Genomic DNA, 22,504 nt, shown 5'->3' with positions numbered 1-22,504 from the left:
TATTCTCAGTTGCTTTTAAAAATCTTGAACCTGTCAGTGAAATTGTGTAATCTAGTAATAACATGCCTAAGGCTTATTGCCTTTTCTTGGGCAACAGTATCAGCAAATGATGTGCTCTATCGATTTTAATCACATTGTTTTTACAGCTCCATTGCAATGTTTGGAAAACTCACCAAGTAAATAAATCTGTGGATGCAGACACCTCTTTTTTCTCTGAAAACCTAACCAATTACATATTATTCCTTCTTGATCAGTCATTAAGGAATAACAGAGCAGTAATACTTTGAGAGACTGTGGTCGTGGCTAGGCTAAAATGTTCTTGATGTCCAACATTATAATATTAAAAAAATTCTTATAAATGCAATATTTGAGTGCCTGTAGCATTCAGAATTTAACATTTAACAAGCTGCTTGTGGGCTAGTTCAGCAAGCCATTTCCTCTACAATAAAGCTGAACACATCTAGAGCAAACTCCCATAAGGTTATATTCTAAACTAGCTATGAGCTAATTAGATGACCATTTGTATATTGGAAACTGTGTAGAACAATATTTGGAGCATTAGATTGAGAAATTATGACTGATAAAATAATTTTCTGATGCTACCATCTATTGAGTTTTGGCAGAATTTCATAATAATAAAAACTTCAACTTATTAAAAGCTTACAATATGTCAGGACTTTACATACATTAATCCTATTCTTGTAACAATTCTGCCATGTAGGTATATAGACACCATCTATATATTTTGCATATAAGGAAGTTGAGACCACATAGGTTAAGTCACTGGTGAGGAATTTGAACCTTGGTCTAACAGTAAAGCTCAGGTTCTTTCTGATTACCAAGGGCAAACAAATTTCATTTGAAATATTCTGTACATGTGAAATTGAACCATTATCTGAGAAAACTTCTGAGATTTTGTTGTTGTTCAGTAGATCAGTCATGTCTGATTCTTTGCAAATCCATGGACTGCAGCACACTAAGCTTCCCTGTTCTTCACCATCTCCTGGAGCTTGTTCAAACTTATATCCATTGAGTCAGTGATGCCATCCAACCATCTCATCCTCTGTCGTCCCCTTCTCCTCATGCCCTTCTTCCCATGTCTCCTCAAGACCCTCCTCAGGGTCTTTCCCAGTGAGTCAGCTCTTCCCATCAGGAGGCCAAAGTATTGGAGCTTCAGCTTCAACATTAGTCCTTCCAATGAATATTCAGGATTGATTTCCTTCAGGATTGACTGGTTTGATCTGCTTGCAGTCTAGGAGACTCAAGCATCAGTTCAAAAGCATCAGTTCTTCAGAGCTCAGCCTTCTTTATGGTCCAACTCTTACATCCATACATGACTACTGGAAAAATCATAGCTTTGACTAGATGGATCTTTGTCAGCAAAGTAATGTCTCTGCTTTTTAATATGCTGTCTAGGTTTGTCATAGCTTTTCTTTTAAGGAGCAAACATCTTTTAATGTCATGGCTGCAGTCACCATCTGCAGTGATTTTGGAGCCCAAGTAAATAAAGTCTGTCACTGTTCCCATTGTTTCCTGATAATGCTCATAAATAGTTCAGAAGTTTGGGGTCTTTAGACCCCAGATGGTAGAATGCTGCTGTTCTATTTTCTGGGACTGATGTAGCTTTGTTTGCAATAGTGCTGAATTTGGAGTAGGGATGTATATATATGTCTGTAAAATAAATAACTTAATATTCTATTGTGGAAGTCATACTGGGAAGTTTCCCTTGATATTTTTTGTTACTTTGGAGTTAATTAGAAATAAACCATATATTCTATCACATTGAAACATTGACTCTAGTGAATTTGTCACTAGCTTCTTATTTGTTCATATGGCAGTAAGTTTGGGTTAATTGTACTATCTAGGACTTATTCTGCGTACTTTAGAACTTTATAGCATACATTGAAGTCCTCTGTCTCATCCATGACTGTGCTTAAAATGTTGCTGGAGAAATTAGTGTTGGCAGTCACTAATTAGTGTCACTAGCTGGTGTGGCTAATTTGTGTCAAGGTGGGAAGTGCTCACTTAAAGCTGTTTGCAGCAGTCCTTTCTTTCTGGCAGCTCTCTCAGAGTGAGGACCTCATGTTCCGCTCTACCTCGTCTGTCTTTTGTGCCTAGTGGAGCCCCTATTCTTCAGTGAGGATACTCGTGTTAAACCTGGTATTTCCTGAAAGTGCTTCTTCTCTCTTTTTATCTTAGCACAGGCCTGACTTTCTGTCTCCCATTGTTCTTGTCTTCAAATGGAAAACCACTTTCTTCTACTCCTCTTGAACCATAGGTTTTGGGCCCTTGCGTGTGCAGGTGTCACTGTCTAGAAAGCCTTTCCTTGACTTGTTCACCAAGTGAACTCCAACTCATTGCAATTCTCCAGTTCATCCTAAGTCTTTAAGACTTAGTTTAATAGATGCAAAAAACTTTTGACAAAATTCAACATTTATTTGTGATTAAAAACTCTCCAGAAAGTGGGTGTAGAGGGAACGTACTTCAAGATAATAAAGGCCAAAATTAATTAAACTTACCATCATACTGAATGGTGAATACCTGAGAGAATTTCCTGTAAGGTCAGGAAGACAAATATGCCTACTGTCGCCACTTTTATTCAACATAGCATTGGAAGTGCTAGTCATAGCAGTCAGACAAGAACAAGAAATAAAAGGAATCCAAATTGGAAAGAAAGAAGAAAACAGTCACTGTTTGCAGATAACATGATATTACACAGAAAACCCTAAAGATGCCACAAAAAAACGACTAGAGGTCATCAATGAATTTGGTAAAGTTGCAGGACCCAAAATTAATATATAGAAATCTGTTGAGTTTCTATATATTAACAACAAACTATCAGAGGATTTAGGGAAGAAGTTTAATTTGCCATCATATTAAAAATAATAAAATGCCTAGGAATCAGCCTATCTAAAGAGGTAAAAGACCTGTACTTGGGAAACTGTGAGACACTTTGATGAAAAAAATTGAAGATGACGCAGTGAAAGAAATACTCAAAGACTGGAAGAATTAATATTGTTAAGATGCTCGTAGACTGGAAGAATTAATATTGATAAGATGAGCATACTACCCAAGGCAATCTAGAAGTCCAGTGCGATTTCTATTAAAATACATTTTTCACAGAACTACACAAATAATTAAAAAATTTGTATGGAAGGACAGAAGACCCCAAGTAGCCAAAATAATCTTGAGAAAGAGGAATAGAGGTGGAGCCATCATGTTCCCCGAGGTCGGACTCTACTGTTAATACAAAGCTATACATCCCTTTTCATGTTGTTTGTTGTCGCTCAGTTGCTAAGTCACGTCTGACTCTTTGAGACCCCATGGACTATAGCACACCAGGCTTCTCTGTACTTCAGTATCTCCCGAGTTTGCTCAAACTCATGTTCATTGAGTCAGTGATGCTATCTAACCATCTCATCCTCTGTGGTCCACTTCTTTTGCCACCAATCTTCCCCAGCATCAGGGTCTTTTCCAGTGAGTTGGCTCTTTGTATTTGGTGGCCAAAGCATTGGAGCTTCAGCTTCAGTCCTTCCAATGAATATTCAGGGTTGATTTCCTTTAGGGTTGAATGCTTTGATCTCCTTACAGTCCAGGGGACTCTTACGAATCTTCCCTAGGACCACAATTTGAAAGTATCAATTCTTTGGCACTCAGCCTTCTTTATGGTCCAACTCGCATCTGTACATGACTACTGAAAAAATCATAGCTTTAACTAGATGGATCTTTGTTGGCAAAGTGATGTCTTTGCTTATTAATAATGCTTCTAGGTTTGTCCATAGCTCTTCTTCCAAGGAGCAAGCATCTTTTAATTTCATGGCTGCAGTGATTTTGAAGCCCAAGAAAATAAGATCTGTCACTGCTTCCACTTTTATCCCCTTCTATTTGCCATGTGATGGGACCAGATGCAATGATCTTAGATTTTTTAATGTTTAATAGGCACTGTACAAATGTTATTTAGTTAGTTGTCACGATAATCATGTAAGAGAGTTACTACTATTAGTTCCTCTTTACATATCCCCATATGTACAGAGCTAGTAAGTAGTAGAGGTGAAATTTGAATCCTGATCTCTATCATTCTAAATTTTGTTTCCCACTTGATTACATTACTTCCCTGGTAACTCCCTCTTTTATATTACTTTTGTACTTTTTATATACTGATGATTGTATGTGTGTATGCTCAGCTGCTCAATCATGTCTGACTCTTTGCAACCACATGAACTGTAGCCTGCCAGTCTCCTCTGTCCATGGAATTTTCCAGGCAAGAATACTGGGGTGGGTTCTTACTCCAGGGGATCTTCCTGACCTGGGGATTGAACCTGCATTTCTTGTGGCTCCTGTGTTAGCAGGCTGATTCTTTGCCACTGTGCCACCTGGGAAGCCTATACTGATCATTATCTTTATCATAATCATTATCACTAAGGCCCATGCTGTGATAATCTCTTTATTCCCTGTGCCCAGAACAATCCTTGGTATATAACAGGTATTCAGAAAATGTTCGCTGGATACATGCATACGTGGTTAGGTGACTGGCTTCTATGTTGTTCTGTTCTCCTGCTTTGACCTCTCTTGCTCACTGCTTAACTCATTACTGCTCCCTGAAGACTCTTCTTGGCTAGGCTTACAGAACCCTTAACAGTAAGTGCCTTTTAGGTCTTATTTCCCCTGTCTTTGCTATTTTGTTGAAATTAACAGCCGTGCCACATTGATGACCAAGATATAACATTCTAAATGCTTTTGTTCTGGCTAAGTCTGGGGTTTGTGTGCTGCAGATAAATGACTCATCATTAGAAGTGAAGAGAACAGTCTCTTCTCGAAAATAAGTATCCTTACTTGAGGTGATTTGGCTAGGGAGCCTGAGAAAGTCAACATATATATCACATGAATTTTTTTGGTTTCATCTATGACAGTAGCCATCATGGTCAACAAAAGAGTCCAAAATGCAGTACTTGGATGCAACCTCAAAAATGACAGAATGATCTCTGTTCGTTTCCAAGGCAAACCATTCAATATCACGGTAATCCAAGCCTATGCCCCAACCAGTAATGCTGAAGAAGCTAAAGTTGAACGGTTCTATGAAGACCTACAAGACCTTTTAGAACTAACACCCAAAAAAGATGTCCTTTTCATTAAAGGGGACTGGAATGCAAAAGTAGGAAGTCAAGAAACACCTGGAGTAACAGGCAAATTTGGCCTTGGAATACGGAATGAAGCAGAGCAGAGGCTGATAGAGTTTTGCCAAGAGAATGCACTGGTCATAGCAAACACCTTCTTTCAACAACACAAGAGAAGATTCTACACATGGACATCACCCGATGGTCAACATCAAAATCAGATTGATTATATTCTTTGCAGCCAAAGATGGAGAAGCTCTATACAGTCAGCAAAAACAAGACCAGGAGCTGACTATGGCTCAGATCATGAACTCCTTATTGCCAAATTCAGACTTAAATTGAAGAAAGTAGGGAAAACCACTAGACCATTCAGGTGTATGACCTAAATAAAATCCCTTATGATTATACAGTGGAAGTGAGAAATAGATTTAAGGGGCTAGATCTGATAGATAGAGTGCCTGATGAACTATGGATAGAGGTTCATGACATTGTACAGTAGACAGGGATCAACACCATCCGCATGGAAAAGAAATGCAAAAAAGCAAAATGGCTGTCTGAGGAGGCCTTACAAATAACTGTGAAAAGAAGAGAAGTGAAAACAAAGGAGAAAAGGAAAGATATAAGCATCTGAATGCAGAGTTCCAAATAATAGCAAGGAAAGATAAGAAAGCCTTCCTCGGCAATCAGTGCAAAGAAATAGAGGAAAACAACAGAATGGGAAAGACTAGAGATCTCTTCAAGAAAATTAGAAATACCAAGGGTACATTTCATGCAAAGATGGGCTTGATAAAGGACAGAAATGGTATGGACCTAACAGAAGCAGAAGATATTAAGAAGAGGTGTCAGGAATACACAGAAGAACTGTACAGAAAAGATCTTCACGACCAAGATAATCATGATAGTATGATCACTCACCTAGAGTCAGACATCCTAGAATGTGAAGTCAAGTGGGCCTTAGAAAGCATCACTACGAACAAAGATAGTGGAGGTGATGGAATTCCAGTTGAGCTATTTCAAATCCTGAAAGATTATGCTGTGAAAGTACTGCACTCAATATGCCAGCAAATTTGGAAAACTCCGCAGTGGCCACAGCACTGGAAAAGGTCAGTTTTGATACCAGTCCCAAAGAAAGGCAATGCCAAAGAATGCTCAAACTACCGCACAATTGCACTCATCTCACATGCTAGTAAAGTAATGCTCAAAATTCTCCAAGCCAGGCTTCAGCAGTATGTGTGCCATGAATTTCCAGATGTTCAAGCTGGTTTTAGAAAAGGCAGAGGAACCAGAGATCAAATTGCCAACATCTGCTGGATCATGGAAAAAGCAAGAGAGTTCCAGAAAAACATCTATTTCTGCTTTATTGACTATGCCAAAGCCTTTGACTGTGTGGATCACAATAAACTGTGGAAAATGCTGAAAGAGATGGGAATATCAGACCACCTGGCCTGCCTCTTGAGAAATCTATATGCAGGTCAGGAAGCAACAGTTAGAACTGGACATGGAACAACAGACTGGTTCCAAATAGGAAAAGGAGCACGTGAAGGCTGTATATTGTCACCCTGCTTATTTAACTTCTATGCAGAGTACATCATGAGTAATGCTGGGCTGGAAGAAGCAGAAGCTGGAATCAAGATTGCCGGGAGAAATATCAATAACCTCAGATATGCAAATGACACCACCCTTATGGCAGAAAGTGAAGAGGAACTAAAATGGCTCTTGATGAAAGTGAAAGAGGAGAGTGAAAAAGTTGGCTTAAAACTCAAAATTCAGAAAACTGAGATAATGGCATCTGGTCCCACCACTTTATGGGAAATAGATGGGGAAACAGTGGAAACAGTGTCAGACTTTATTTTTGGGGGCCCCAAAATCACTGCAGATGGTGATTGCAGCCATGAAATTAAAAGACGCTTACTCCTTGGAAGGAAAGTTATGACCAACCTAGATAGTATATTCAAAAGCAGAGACATTACTTTGCCAACAAAGGTCTGTCTAGTCAAGGCTATGGTTTTTCCAGTGGTCATGTGTGGATGTGAGAGTTGTACTGTGAAGAAAGCTGAGCACCAAAGAATTGATGCTTTTGAACTGTGGTGTTGGAGAAGACACTTGAGAGTCCCTTGGACTGCAAGGAGATCCAACCAGTCCATTCTAATGGAGATCAGTAGTCCTGGGTGTTCTTTGGAAGGAATGATGCTAAAGCTGAAAATCCATTACTTTGGCCACCTCATGCAAAGAGTTGACTCACTGGAAAAGACTGTAATGCTGGGCGGGATTGCGGGCAGGAGGAGAAGGGGACAACAGAGGATGAAATGGCTGGATGGCATCACCGACTCATTGGACATGAGTTTGAGGGAACTCCGGGAGTTGGTGATGGACAGGGAGGCCTGGCGTGCTGCGATCCATGGGGTTGCAAAGAGTCAGACACGACTGAGCGACTGCACTGAACTGAACTGAACTGATGGCATGGCAGATAGATGGGGAAACAATAGAAATAGTAACAGACTTTATTTTTCAGGGCTTCAAGATCACTCTGGATGGTGACTGCAGCCATGAAATCAAAAGACACTTGCTCCTTGGAAGAAAAGTTATGACCAACCTAGATAGCATACTAAAAAGCCAGAGAAATTAATTTGCTAACAAAGGTCCATCTAGTCAAAACTGTGGTTTTTCTGGTAGTCATGTATGGATGTGAGAGTTGGACTATAAAGAAAGCTGAGCACCAAAGAATTGATGCTTTTGAACTGTGGTGTTGAAGAAGACTCTTGAGAGTCCCTTGAACTACAAGGAGATTGAACCAGTCCATCCTAAAGGAAATCAGTCTGAATGTTCATTGGAAGGATTGATGTTGAAGCTGAAACTCCAATACTTTGGCCACCTCATGTGAAGAGTTGAGTCATTTGAAAAGATCCTGATGCTGGGAGGGGTTGGGGGCAGGAGGAGAAGGGGACGACAGAGGATGAGATGGTTGGATGGCATCACTGACTCAATGGACATGAGTTTGAGCAAGCTCTGGGAGTTGATGATGGACAGGGAAGCCTGGTGTGCTGCAGTCCATGGGGTTGCAAAGAGTCGGACATGACTGAGTGACTGAACTGAACTGATGACGTGCATGTTTTATATGAAAGAAGCACAAGCCAGTTATTGCTAGTTAAACAATCGGTCAAAAAGTAGTGATTTTTTAAAATTGAATATGAGGATCTGAGTAATAATAGGGTTTATTCAGTTCAGTCCAGTCACTGAGTTGTGTCCAACTCTTTGCGACCCCACGAATCACAGCACACCAGGCCTCCCTGCCCATCACCAACTCCTGGGGTTCACCCAAACTCAAGTGCATCGAGTTGGTGATTCCATCCAGCCATCTCATCCTCTGTTGTCCCCTTCTCCTCCTGCCCCTAGTCCCTCCCAGCATCAAGGTCTTTTCCAGTGAGTCAATTCTTCACATGAGGTGGCCAAAGTATTGGAGTTTCAGCCTCAGCATCAGTCGTTCCAATGAACACTGAGGACTGGTCTCCTTTCAGATGGACTGGTTGGATCTCCTTGCAGTCCAAGGGACTCTCAAGAGTCTTCTCCAACACCACAGTTCAAAAGCATTTGAATCAGTTCTAATGAGGTGGATGAAACTGGAGCCTATTATACAGAGTGAAGTAAGCCAGAAGGAAAAACACCAATACAGTATACTAACGCATATATATGGAATTTAGAAAGATGGTAACGATAACCCTGTATACGAGGCAGCAAAAGAGACACTGATGTATAGAACAGGCTTATGGACTCTGTGGGAGAGGGAGAGGGTGGGAAGATTTGGGAGAATGGCATTGAAACATGTGAAATGTCATGTATGAAACGAGATGCCAGTCCAGGTTCAATGTATGATGCTGGATGCTTGGGGCTGGTGCACTGGGATGACCCAGAGGTATGGTATGGGGAGGGAGGAGGGAGGAGGGTTCAGGATGGGGAACACATGAGAAATAAAGGAATAAAAAAAAAAAAAAAAAAAGCATCACTTCTTCGGTGCTCAACTTTCTTTATAGTCCAACTCTCACATCCATACACGACTACTGGAAAAACCATAGCCTTGACTAGACGGACCTTTGTTGGCAAAGTAATGTGTCTGCTTTTGAATATGCTATCTAGGTTGGTCATAACTTTCCTTCCAAGGAGTAAGCGTCTTTTCATTTCATGGCTGCAGTCACCATCTGCAGTGATTTTGGAGCCCAAAAAAATAAAGTCTGACACTGTTTCCCCATCTATTTCCCATGAAGTGATGGGACCAGATGCCATGATCTTAGTTTTTTTGAATGTTGAGCTTTAAGCCAACTTTGTCACTCTCTATAACAAAGCTTTATAGTTGTTGAAGACTGGACTTAGTCAGCTGAAACCCTTAGAGTTTTACAATATGGTATATCATTGAAGTAAATACTTGTGTCTGTGTATCCTTAAGATTCATAAATTTGGGAGTGTAGTTGTAACATCTTGTCTGATAGGAAAACTGTCAGAAGTAGATGGCAATTTAGAGTATAGGATTGGGATCAGGCTTGGTATTGGGGTTTTGGTGTTTTGCTCTAGAATGAGAGCTTCAAGGTAGAGTGAGGGTTGGCAGTTAGTTTTTTGGCCAGGAGGTGTCTTCAGGTATATTATTTTTTTACATGATAAGCACTGGCTCTCTTACTCGAGGCACCTACATTGCATATTATATTTGTGAGTTCAGAAACACTGTTTCTATCGATCACTGAATAGTTTTCAATCAATAATCCTTATTTAATAATGGAGATCTTTACTGAATATAAGATGACAAGGTGAATAGAATATAGTTCCTGCCCTGGATGTTTTCACAGTCAAGAGAGGTATTTTTGTTGTTGCTTTGTTTTATTAAATTAACATTACTTATAAAAAATCTTAAAAACAGAGATCATGGAATTGTTGGTATTTTGTTATAGACTGGAGTTTTCTTGCCTTCAAACATCTGGCTACAAGAAGTAGGTTGCCTGTTTGTTCAGTTACTGAGTCGTGTCCAACTCTGCAACCCTGTGGACTACAGCACGCCAGGCTACCCTGTCCTTCACTATCTCTTGGAGTTTGCTCAAACTCAAGTCCATTGAGTCGGTGATGCCATCCAACCATCTCATCCTCTGCTGCCCCCTTCTCCTTTTGCCTTAAATCTTTCCCAGCATCAGGGTCTTTTCCAATGAGTCTGCTCTTTGCATCAGATGGCCAAAGTGTTGGAACTTCAGCTTTAGCATCACTCCTTCCAATGAATATTCAGGGTTGATTTCCTTTAGGATTGACTGGTTTGATCTACTTGCTGTCCAAGGGACTGTCAGTAGTCTTCTCCAGCACTACAGTTCAAAAGCATCAATTCTTTGGCACTCAGCTTCTTTATGGTCCAACTGTCACATCTGTACATGACTACCGGAAAAACCGTAGCTTTGACTATACACACCTTTGTTGGCAAAGTGATGTCTCTGCTTTTTAATATGCTGTCTAGGTTTGTCATAGCTTTTCTTCCAAAGAGCAAGCGTCTTTTAATTTCATGACCTCAGTCACCATCTGCAGTGATTTTGGAGCCCAAGAAAATAAAAGCTGTCACTGTCTCCACTTTTCCCCCTTCTATTTGCCATGAAGTGATGGGACTGGATGCCACGATCTTTGTTTTTTGAATGTTGAGTTTTAAGCTAGCTTTTTCACTCTCCTCTTTCACCCTCATCAAAAGGCTCTTTAGTTCCTCTTCACTTTCTGTCATTAGAGTGGTATTGTCTGCATATCTGAGGTTGTTGATATTTCTCCTGGAAGTCTTGATTCCAGCTTGTGTGTCATCCAGCCCAGCATTTTGCGTGGTGTACTCTGCATGGTATACCTAGCACACTCAGTACACATAAACAAGCAGGGGGAAAATATACAGCCTGGACGTACTCCTTTCCCAGTTTTGAACGAGTCTGTTGTTCCATGTCTAGTTCTAACTATTGCTCCTTGACTTGCATTCAGGTTTCTCAGGAGACAGGTAAGGTGGTCTGGTATTCCCATCACTGTAAGAATGTTCAAGTTTGTTGTGATCCACACAGTCAAAGGCTTTTGTGTAGTCAATGAAATGGAAGTAGATATTTTTCTGGAATTCCCTTGCTTTTTCTATGACATCCTAGTTTATGTTTAAATATCATCTATGATTACTTACAGGTGACCTTCCAACCTCTACTTGGACACTTGTAGTGACAGAGGTAGTCTTTCCTGTTAACTTAGACAGTTCTGAATGTTAGGAAGCCCTTTGTATCAGGTTGATATTGGCTTGCACTGTTTTGAGTCACAGAGAACTCTAATTCCCTCTGCAGACCTATGAAGAGAGCTCTGACATTCCCTCCTCCACACGACCCCCTCATTTCTTGATGACTTTTCTATACACCTGCTTATTTTCTGCCTAAGTGATTTGTGATTATGGCTCTTCCCCCACAAAATGAACACTCACAGATTTTCATTGAGTGTCCATTATTTACAGGATCAGCTGTGCTGGCATAAAAGTCCCTGACTTCAGATTAGTTTTAATGTACATGGAGAAAAGACACTGGATAACAACAAGAAAAACATCAGGAAAGAATTGGCAGGGATGGGGGAATCTCTCCAGTTTCTCTAAACCATACTTTCTTTGTAAAATCTCTGTTCTTAAACTGTCAACATGGGGACCACATTTAAGACTGTCCCTCCGGATTATAGTTTAATCAATGAGGATTATTATGCAAATTAAAAATTTTAAATCTGATAGCATACGTTAGGTGTTAAATGTCAGAATTTTTAAATGTCTGAAATAAAATAAAATCTAAACATACCATAAATCCTTTTATAAGACAACATAGACCAATTTCCCTAATTCTGACCTTAATGGAGATAGTAAACAAGTGCGGGTCTCATTTAACAACACTATGACCTAGAAAGCTCATTTGGGCCTCTTTAGGTTCTGTAAGCATGTTATGAAAACAAGTAGTTGAAAAGTGAATATACAAGTCATTCCGCTTGGTCTGCATAATGTCAGACAATCCATAAGGTTTTTTTCTTCACTTGAATAGGACACATTTTTTACTGAATTGTCTTGACTGTTAGGTTCCTTGTAGACATAGTCTTAGCAAAGAAAGCCAAAAATTGCTTTTGGGGAAGAAAATTGTAGCTAGTTATATCTCATAAAACCATTCTTGTGTTCATTTTCGAGGAAATTACTGTAAGTGTATCTTCTAGGGCCAGTGTGTTAAGAGACCTTTTTATGCTGAAATAAAAACTCAGAGAGTTTCCATATCAGAGTTGTTCCATTGACTTGTTTTACTCTTGAAAATAAAATGAGAATCTTTAGCCAAAGGAAAGCTCACGTTTGTTAAACACTGACATTATTTGACCTTATTGTATTTATTTACATTATGTTTAATACCCATGCACGTCCAGTCTTTGGAGACACAAAGAAACTATTATGTTAGAAGTTTCTTTGGTTTCCTAATATGTTTTTCTAGCCAAAGTCCTGTTTACATGTAATTCCATGGTTCTACATAAGAAGAGCTATTCATCTTTGTATTTACATAAAGATACGCTAGGTTTGCAATACCTGATTCATTTTATGCCCCTAAAATATGAATGACATCATTTGGCCCACTGGACAGTAGATTTATTTTACTAACAAATCTTTCAGATCAATTCATAAGTGAGAAAGAAATAAACGTGAGTAAATGTTTGTTCTATTTTGGTTTTTAAGTTAAAATAATTAGAATTCAGCCAGCCAAAAAGAAATTAAATTCAAAATCCAATCCTTCTCAAGAAATTTTGCATACAGCTATTCCACCTATTGTTTCAGCGTTTGCTGGGGTAAGAAAGTAGAACATTACTTTGGCAAATGTAATAGTTGGTAAGCTGGGAAGCAGAAACGGAGCTTGTCAGTGAATTCCAGGAATTCTTATATTTTCTGAATATAGCTACCAAATACTTCTAGGGCAATGGATATGTCAGAAGTGGAGCGAGAAAGTACCTGGAAGTCTATGTCAGTGTCAGTGATACTATGATAACTTGACATTGAGAGACTGAGGGAGAAACGAAAGGAAATGCTTTCTGAACTGAGCTAAGAAAAATACAACTATTTTTCAATCCACAAAATAAACTGTCTTAGAAATGGGAAATTTAATATTTAAAGATTCTCTTGAAAGTTTGTGGATATATATAGTAAAACTTGAGGGATTTAGTAAGAATGCTTTTAGGAGTACTGTTTATAATGAAGGAACTTAGCTACATTTTAAATAAACCTTTACATTATGAACACTTCTTTCAGTTTCTTATAACAAGTACTATAAAATCAGTATTCTTAATGCATGCATAAAATGATGCCTTACATATCTGATATGGGACTTTTCTACACCTGCAGAGAGAAAGCATTATTTTTTTTCTAAACAGAAAGGCTGTTATTTGCTGATCTACTCTGCTGCTCTGAGTCATTGATGGTTACAGGCTTATATATTTAACCTGAAATGCAAAGCATTTTCTTCCAAGGCCTAAAGTTAAATCATTTTTCAGTGTGCATAAAGGTACATCCTGAGTTTTGTTTGTCTTGCTACATATACTTGGAAAACAAGGTCAAGCATTTGTTAAAATGTGTGTGTGTGTTGGCATCAGTTGCATTCTTTTTTCCCTCTGCCTGTCTGAAGGATACCCTTGATGTATCTTTTCCAGTGCTCACCACTATGGGTTTTCATCACATCCGTAGGATTTTTTGTACTGCTTTGATGAAAGGTCATACTTATTGGGCTGACCTGTCTGTTTATTTCTATCTAGTAATCTTAGAATATGCTGTAAACTAGGATAAAGATAAATACAGGCACACCATTTAGGATTTTTGCATCTCTTCACAGAAAAGATTGGTGTATAAGAGCTCCTCCCTTTTTGAGATCACTGCCATGATCTGATTTTGGTTATTCTAACTGAATGAAATGAATTGGATGGCTTTCATTGCTATGAAACAATTTGTGTACTTAGTCCCTTAGTTGTGTCCTACCCTTTGTGACTCATTGGACTGTAGCCTGCCAGCCTCCTCTGTCCATGGGAATTTTTAGGCAAGAATACTGAAGTAGGTTGCCATTTCTTTCTCCGGGGATCTTCCAGACCCAGGAATCTAACCATGTTTCTCCTGCACCGCAGGCAGATTCTTTACCCTCTGAGCCTTCGAGGAAGCCTCATGAAACAATTTACATATATGGAAATCATCTGTTCCCTAAAAGTAGGAAGGAACTCTGATATAGAACTTCCGAAGTGAAATGATAAATGCTGTGAACAAAAATAAAGCAAAGTAAGGGGACAGAATGAATGGCCTGCTGTTTCAGATGAGATGGTTAGAAGAGGTCTCTCAGATGAGCAGAAATCACCATGAAGTGAGGGAGCAAGCCTTGCAAATGTCTGAGGAAGGCGCATCCTAGCCTAGGAAACAAGGGCCAAAGCCATGAGAAGGCACTGTGCTTGGCATACGCAAGGAACAGTAAGGAGACCAGTGTGTTTAGAGCAAGGGAGAGAATGGAGAGAGAAATCTGAGAGGGAGTGAAGGTTCAGTTTATTTGGAGCCTTATAGGCAAAATTCAACAGAGCCTACATTTCTTTTTCATTTCTGTTCATCTTAAATTTTGTTTCTTAATCATGTTTTTCTCTTTCTTTGATTTGACTGCTCATGTAGTATACTTTTTGTCCTTTCTTTTTCTGTTTTTAATAAAGTTTTCAGAATAAAAGTTTTTCCTTAAGTACAACTTTGCTTGCATTCTGTAAGGTTCATGGCCATAAGTCAACTGCAAGGGATATGCAGAAATGGAGGATTTTTAATTGCTATCCCAGACAGAATCAGGGTTTTGTTAATAAGGAAGAGTGGGGGAATAAATATTGGATAAACTACTAGCAATATCTTTCACAAAATCCTTTGGGCCTGGAAGATTTTCCTATAGATTCCCATGCTATACAGACTATTACAAAGCATCGTGAGATGGAAAGATAGCCAATTTATTTTATAAAACTGCTAGAATCTTGTATCAAAACCTGATAAAGATGAGTGAAAAGGAAAATTAGAGACCAGTTTAGCTTATGAATATAACTGTGAAAAGTCAGAATACAAACATTTCAATTTTTCAGCACATTGAAAGAATCATCCATCATGATCATGTAGGGTTCATACCCAAAATACAAGAGTGCTTTAATATTAAGAAAGCTTTTAATACCATAAAACATACCAAAAAATCAAATAAGAAAAATATGGTAATCATGGTAGGTAAAGATTTGATCAAAGTCAACCCTTATTTCTGATTAGAAAACCAGTCTTAGATAACTGAAGCTAGAAATGTATTTCTTTAATGAAATAAAGATATCTAGCTCCTATTATGGTCAAGTTTATTCCAGTTCAAAGAACAAAGGTATATTCTATATAGCCCCAGCCTTATCAATCTATGATTTCAAAATATACTTTCAAGTAATATCTGAAGTAGGATGGCAGAGAACCATGATGATGTACTCCCAGTTACTTCTGGAAGTTTCTCAGTTTCTTTTTCATGTGCTGCAGAACACATCCTCTCTCATTCCTAAACCCACATATTTCCAACTTGCCACTATACATATAGCTGCAGGAACTGGTTAGGTAGAATGATGGGCATACCGGTTCACTCAGGGAAAAGTACCACACACTAGTTCCTATTTTTCTATTTGAGAGTAAAAATAAGGATACTTCTGATATTGCCTTTGAACTTTTAGCACTAGATAGCTTTATAGAATCAAATTATCTACTCCTTTGTGAAGTGTATAGTATGGATTTGGGGCATTCCAGGTGACTCAGTGGTAAAGAATCTGCCTACCAATGAAGAAGACACAGGTTCTCAATCCCTGGGTTGAGAAGATCCCCTGGAAGAGGAAATGGCAACCCACTCCAGTATTCTTGCCTGGGAAATCCCATGGACAGAGAAGCCTGTGGGCTATGTAGTACATGGGGTGTAAAGAGTCAGACATGACTTAGCGACTGAGCACACAACAGCATGGATTTACTCTGATAATATGTAGACAGAGGCTCATTACTTTTGAAACCACAGTAATGTATGTTTTATACAAGTATTTTAAAGCCTTTTTTATTTACCACAACCTACCTTATGAAATGCATTTTATATTGTGACCAAGTGTACACACATACACATGTTCTATACATTCATAACTATGTAATTTTTTTTAAAGTTTCACAAACCTTACCAAGGAGCTATGCAAAATGCTCTCATATATTTATCTATTTTATTCTACTTTATTTTAAAAAATTTGTATCAACCCACCAAATTTCCTTAGACCACACTTTTTAGCAGTTCAGAGGGTGATTCTTTGGGCTGTTAAATAAATTTCTGGAGTTCAAGGAGTCAATTCTGGAAGATGAGAATGTATTGGTTTGTAGAAATGTATTCTAATTTTGTTGTAAATATTAACTTTTCACGTATAGGCAGGATGCTTTTGGTGCCAGTTGCTAGTTTGTCTTTGATTTCTAGGAGAGTGATAGGATAAGAAAGAATTTTCTAAATGGAGATTTCTTTTCTTCCTGCAGCTCTCATGTGTGACTGGAAGTCGAGTGCATCATTAACCTAAGGACCTCACCACTTGGAAGTTAGAGTTTTCACCATCAGCCTACCTTTTCCTTTTTGGTCAGGTTCTTTTCCTCAAACAGTGGAAACATCTTTCTTTTAATAAAGTTGCTTTTGTTGCAGAGTTAAGCAAATGGCTGATAGCAGCTGTGGTAAAAAATCCACAAAGTGCCCCCACTGCTCATCTGCTTCTCAGAAAAATGCACTCTGTATATGTTCTTGTAAAACAAAGCTTTCTCCAATGTCAGTGGTGGAAATGTCACAGACATCAAGCACAGGTAGCTCAGAATTTATAGTCTCACCAGAAAAAAGAAAAGAAAAAGGAGCCAGCAAAGATGTTACCTCTGGAAAAGATTCGGTAAATATTAAAGATTCTACATCCCAACACAAGTTGATGTCCCATTCCCTAATCCCATCCCTACATTCATCCTTATTCATGGACCCTTGTCAGCTAATTCATTACCTTCTTTACTATTAAGGTAAATTTCTTTCTTACAGAAGAGGTAAGAAAAATCGGTTGATAATTTCTTTCATTCTGTTAACCAACCACTGCCCCAAATTAATAATTTCCCAGGATTATAAATAATTTGGAATGTTATTCAAGCTTTTATTTAAAAAGTGGTTTATATGGAAATTGATTGGTTTTCAAATTGAATTAAACCTGAATTTGGGGGCATTTTCTTCAACTGATGCAGAATGAGATTTATGACGGTTAAATACAGGGTGGACAGTTCCTGGTTATCTAGATGGACTATCAGATATACCTTACAGAACTGATTTGCCTTAGTTACAATCTGTGAATACCCAGTTGGACTGGTTTGGGTATGTTTGTCTTTATAGAGAAGAGGCACTCTGGAAGATTGTCATTGATAGAGCATAAATTTAGAGACAGAGAGCAGTAAGTTTAAGAAAAGTTAGGTTGTCAGTCCTCAAATTTATACCTTTTCGAAGTTTTCATTCTAAACTGTTATTTCTGAATTGTATTATGGTATAGTTATTGCCATATAGATGTCTCTGAGTGAATTGTTTCTATGTTATTTTCATTCAAAGCATATTTTGTGAATGTCTGGTCAGTAATTTCTTGTGTATAACCTATTTGAGATGATTGTTATGTCTTGAAACAAGAGTGATTGAGAAAACTGTGAAGTTGCCTTCTCTTGTGATTTTAAAGATTTTAAGTCCTGATTTATCTTCTGTGCAGATCATCATGTAGAATTGCCTGGATTCAGGAGATTAGATTGAATAACTTCTTAAGGCTTGTTTTAGCCTAATGAGTGAATGAATTATATAGGGCTTTGAATTTGAAAAAGGTGATAAACTGTCTTGTATACAATAAATATCTTGACACATATTAAAATTTTTCAGATTATCTAAATTAGGGTTCTTACTTTGTCAACAAGTATATTATATCTTAATGTTAATATTAAAATTTCTTTTTGGTTCAAGCCCTCAAAATCTTCAAATATAGAGAGAAAACCATCTCAACAACAGTGGGGTCGGGGCAACTTCACAGAAGGAAAAGTTCCTCACATAAGGATGGACAATGGAGCTGCTATTCAGGTATATAGAGGGCAAACTGAAGCTACTAGAAATTTTTCAGATTTCTTTTAAGTCAATGTTCATGACAAAGGTGATTTAAAAAGTAAGTCTCTAAGGAAAGAAAAGAAAAGAAGAAACAACCATTTTTAAGATTGTTGAAGTCTTTACTAAAGAAAATGTGAACTAATTATTTTTTCTGTTCATAGAGATGTAACTTGACTTGCATAATTAAGTGGAGGACATTTATTAGATAAAATGAGAGCATTTGGTCTCCAAGTCTTGCCGGTTGCTGAGGGCAGTTGTGAAATCTTTATATAGACCTATTTGAGAGAAAGAGAGAGACCAGATAACTTAGATGGTTTGGCTGTTCACTTCTTTGATGACCAGTAGGGAGGCCAAAATTTCCCTTGTGGACTTGCCCATTTTTCTTCAGCTTGTGATTGAGTGAATACCAATGTTATTCTTCCCAGGATTCTAGTTCTTATATGCAAATATGACTTAAATTTAATACCATCTTAGAAATTAAAATGTGTTCCTTTAATGCTAGATTGAAGGAACTACAATAGGAACAACTACAAGAGGAAAATTCCATTGATATTAAATTACTTTGAACAATTGTTTTAAAAAATATTTAGCAATTTACTTGAAGTGATCAGAAAAACTTGCTAAGAAATTCTGACCTGAAAGCTTAAATCTTCCCCTGTTAAAGATTTTGTTAAGTCTTACAAAATCTTACAAAAGACCTGCATTAAAAAAAAAAATCCACAAATTTACTGTTTTAAATTTAGTCATAAGAGATTTTGTAAAAGAAAAATGTATTCATTTATCAGCTCACTCATTCATTCCTTTATTGGATTATGGAAAAAATTCTCAATTTTCCTTCTTTTCTTTGCCTTTGTTCTCCCACATGCTTCTCAGGAGCCATCTTTTTCATGCCATTTTCCCTTATGTTCCCAGAATTTTAGCTCTGGTCTCTGGCCCCAATGTCATTTTGTATTTTTTCTTTTAACTTAAGACTGTATGACTTAAGTAAAAATTGTATCTCTTGAGTTACAAATGATGTTGCTGTTGTGCAGTCACTAAGTCCTGTCTGATTCTGCTGGACTGCAGCATGCCAGTCTCTGTCTTCCACTATCTTCCAGAGTTTGTTCAAATTCATGTCCATTGAGCCAGGCATGAGACAAATGATAAGAAAACAGGAATTATGTTTTATTCATCTTTGTAGCCCCCAAAGTATGTATCACAAGAAGATAGCTAAGAAAAATCTGCATGTTGAAGCTGAACGTTTTTCTTTTCTTCTTTTTTCTTTCCCTTTCTGTGTCTTCCCTTCTCGCCCTGTGTCTTTTTCCACTCCTTGCTTCCTCTCTTCTTCTCTCTCCTCCCTTTCGTTTCTTCCTTCTCCTTTTTCCTCATGCACTAAGCATGAATATTTTGCCTGCAAGGTTTCAGGCAGGCTTTTTAAAGGATAAAAAAGAAATACCTTTATAAGGTGTTTCTAGACCATCTTGGAAGGAAAAAAATGAGTCCAAATATTTGTAAGCAAGAGAGTAACAATAGAGTTTGAGGACCAATGCATACATGTTGAAAAAAGTCAAAAGAACAATCACCATGGTGCAGAGTTAGGCAGAAAAGCCCTTTGTGAAGTAGGTAAGTAATTAGTTGGATACTCCATCTTCATTTACAAAAGTCAGAAAGGAATGTAAGCAGGAGAAAATATGAAGTCCAGCAGTAGTTTATCTGTTGCAGGGTGCAGATGAGAGTGGTCACACAGGGGAACCTGGCATCTCTAAGGCAGGCTCTAAGAAGTCTCCAAGAGAGACTTCCCCCAGTGACATTAGCTCAGGGGTTCTCTCCTGTTCTAATCTCTGGGCATGATGGGTCTAGAAACTCTTGTTAGTGACCTGCAGTTGATTTAGATCAGGGAGACTGACTCTCTCCAACCAAATTCACAAGAACTGAAAGTGTAAATGAGTTACCTGCTTGTTATTTTACAATGTGAAATGGAATGCTGGTATTGTCAAGACCAGTGCATTCTGTCTTTGTAAGCAGGAGTGAAGTAATAAACAGAAGGATCCTTGGTTTGGATAATGTTACTATGGATGGTTTTAATTTTTTTCTAAATGCTTATTTATATTAAAAACTTTAAATATGAAAAAAGATTTATATAATCCCTTTCCTAAAACAAAAAGAAATAAAACAACAAAAATGATTATTTAGTAGAAACAATGAAGAGAAAGGTTACCTGGTGAACAGGAAAGCAGTTGTCTAATGGTTAATATGTGTTGATTTTATAGTATAGTTCTCAGAGTTTGGCAATAATTTTTTGGACAACTTATTTTATACAAATATACAGTATATATCAATATATTTGTATACATGTATTAATACTCCATTCTTTTTCTTGTGAAGACATTTCTTTAATATAGTTTATGAGAGTTTCATTTTTTATATATTTGAAGTTTTTCACATTTCCTCATTAGGATTTTTATGGTTTTTCTCCAAAGGATATTTAATAAGACTCATCAAAACTTATTTTCGCTTAATTAAGATGTGTTTATTAATACTGAAGTAAATATGTGGTGTCAGTGCCTTCTATTTGATTTTACCCTGGAGCAGAGTCACTCTTCCCTTGGGTGGATGCCTGTCAGTATTATATGTTCATTTGTCATACCTGATGAATGGCAGAGAAAGACAAAAGAACTCTTATTTTTTAATCTAGGAAATCTATACCTTTGGAAGAATATTGGGACAAGGGAGCTTTGGAATGGTCATTGAAGCCATAGACAAGGAAAGAGAAACTAAGTGGGCAATTAAAAAAGTGAACAAAGAAAAGGTAAGGCTTCTTAGCATCATACTGAGGGTGCAGTTCTACTGCAAGGTCGGGTAGGTAGTACAATTTTTCACACGAATACATCTGACCCTTAGGGACAGACCCTGGGCTGTTGCCCTGGAGAAATGTGGGTATTTCTCTAGCCTTCTGGGCTTCCCTCATAGCTCAGTTGGTAAAGAATCCACCTGCAATGCAGGAGACCCCCGTTCAATTCCTGGGTTGGGAAGATCTTCTGGAGAAGGGATAGGCCACTCATTCCAATATTCCTGGGCTTCCCTGTGGCTCAGCTTGTAAAGAATCTGCCTGCAATGCGGGAGACCAGGGTTCGATTGGGGAGATCCCTTGTAGAAGGGAAAGGCTTCAGTTCAGTTCAGTCACTCAGTCATATCCGACTCTTTGCGACCACATGGGCTGCTTGCAGCATGCCATACCTCCCTGTCCGTCACCAACTCCTGGAGTATACTCAAACTCATGTCCATTGAGTAGGTGATACCATCCAACCATCTCATCCTCTGTTGTCCCTTTCTCCCGCCTTCAATCTTTCCCAGCATCAGGGTATTTTCAAATGAGTCAGCTCTTGGTATCAGGTAGCCAAAGTATTGGAGTTTCAGCTTCAGCATCAGTCCTTCCAATGAATATTCAGGACTGATTTCCTTTAGGATGGACTGGTTGGATATGCCATACAGTCCAAGGGACTCTCAAGAGTCTCCTCCAACACCACAGTTCAAAAGCATCAATTCTTCGGCACTCAGCTTTCTCTATACTCCAACTCTCACATGCATACATGACTACTGGAAAAACCATAGCTTTGACTAGATGGACCTTTGTTGGCAAAGTAATGTGTCTGCTTTTTAATATGCTGTCTAGGTTGGTCATAACTTTCCTTCCAAGGAGCAAGAGTCTTTTAATTTCATGGTTTCAGTCACCATCTGCTGTGATTTTGGAGCCCTGAAAAATAAAGTCTGTCACTGTTTCCATTGTTTCCCCACCTATGTGCCATGAAGTGATGGGACCAGATGCCATGATCATAGTTTCTGAGTGTTGAATTTTAAGCCAACGTTTTCACTCTTCTCTTTCACTTTCAAGAGGCTCTTTAGTTCTTCACTTTCTGCCATAAGGGTGGCTTCATCTGCATATCTGAGGTTATTGATATTTCTCCTGGCAATCTTGATTCTAGCATGTGCTTTACCCAGCCCGGCATTTTGCATGATGTACTCTGCCTATAAGTTAAATAAGCAGGTGACAATACTCAGCCTCGATGTACTCCTTTCCCTATTTGGAACCAGTCTGTTGTTCCATGTCTAGTTCTAACTGTTGCTTCCTGGCCTGTGTAAAGATTTCTCAAGAGGCAGGTCAGGTGGTCTGGTATTCCCATCTCTTTCAGAATTTTCCACAGTTTGTTGTGATCCACACAGTCAAAGGCT

General features: G+C 38.3%; 1 protein-coding gene across 7 annotated transcripts in view; it reads left to right on the top strand.

Moving 5' to 3' along the window:
- STK33 (serine/threonine kinase 33) overlaps positions 1-22,504 on the top strand; it is a 193,103-nt gene that overhangs the window by 85,870 nt on the left and 84,729 nt on the right. For 6 of the 7 annotated variants that reach the window (XM_027563209.1, XM_027563207.1, XM_027563212.1 and 3 more), the window contains exons 2-4: positions 16,675-17,069; positions 18,158-18,271; positions 20,970-21,083. In XM_027563209.1, coding sequence (XP_027419010.1) covers positions 16,845-17,069; positions 18,158-18,271; positions 20,970-21,083 — 453 coding nt within the window. In that variant the 5' untranslated portion in view covers positions 16,675-16,844. The remainder of the gene's footprint in view (positions 1-16,674; positions 17,070-18,157; positions 18,272-20,969; positions 21,084-22,504) is intronic. The other variant, XM_027563213.1, reaches the window with a different exon arrangement.

This window comes from Bos indicus x Bos taurus, chromosome 15 (assembly GCF_003369695.1).
Source record: "Bos indicus x Bos taurus breed Angus x Brahman F1 hybrid chromosome 15, Bos_hybrid_MaternalHap_v2.0, whole genome shotgun sequence".
In the NCBI taxonomy this organism is placed as follows: domain Eukaryota; kingdom Metazoa; phylum Chordata; class Mammalia; order Artiodactyla; family Bovidae; genus Bos; species Bos indicus x Bos taurus.
The sequence above is the reverse complement of the archived record's forward strand: the minus strand, read 5'-3'. Positions and strand labels throughout refer to the sequence as shown.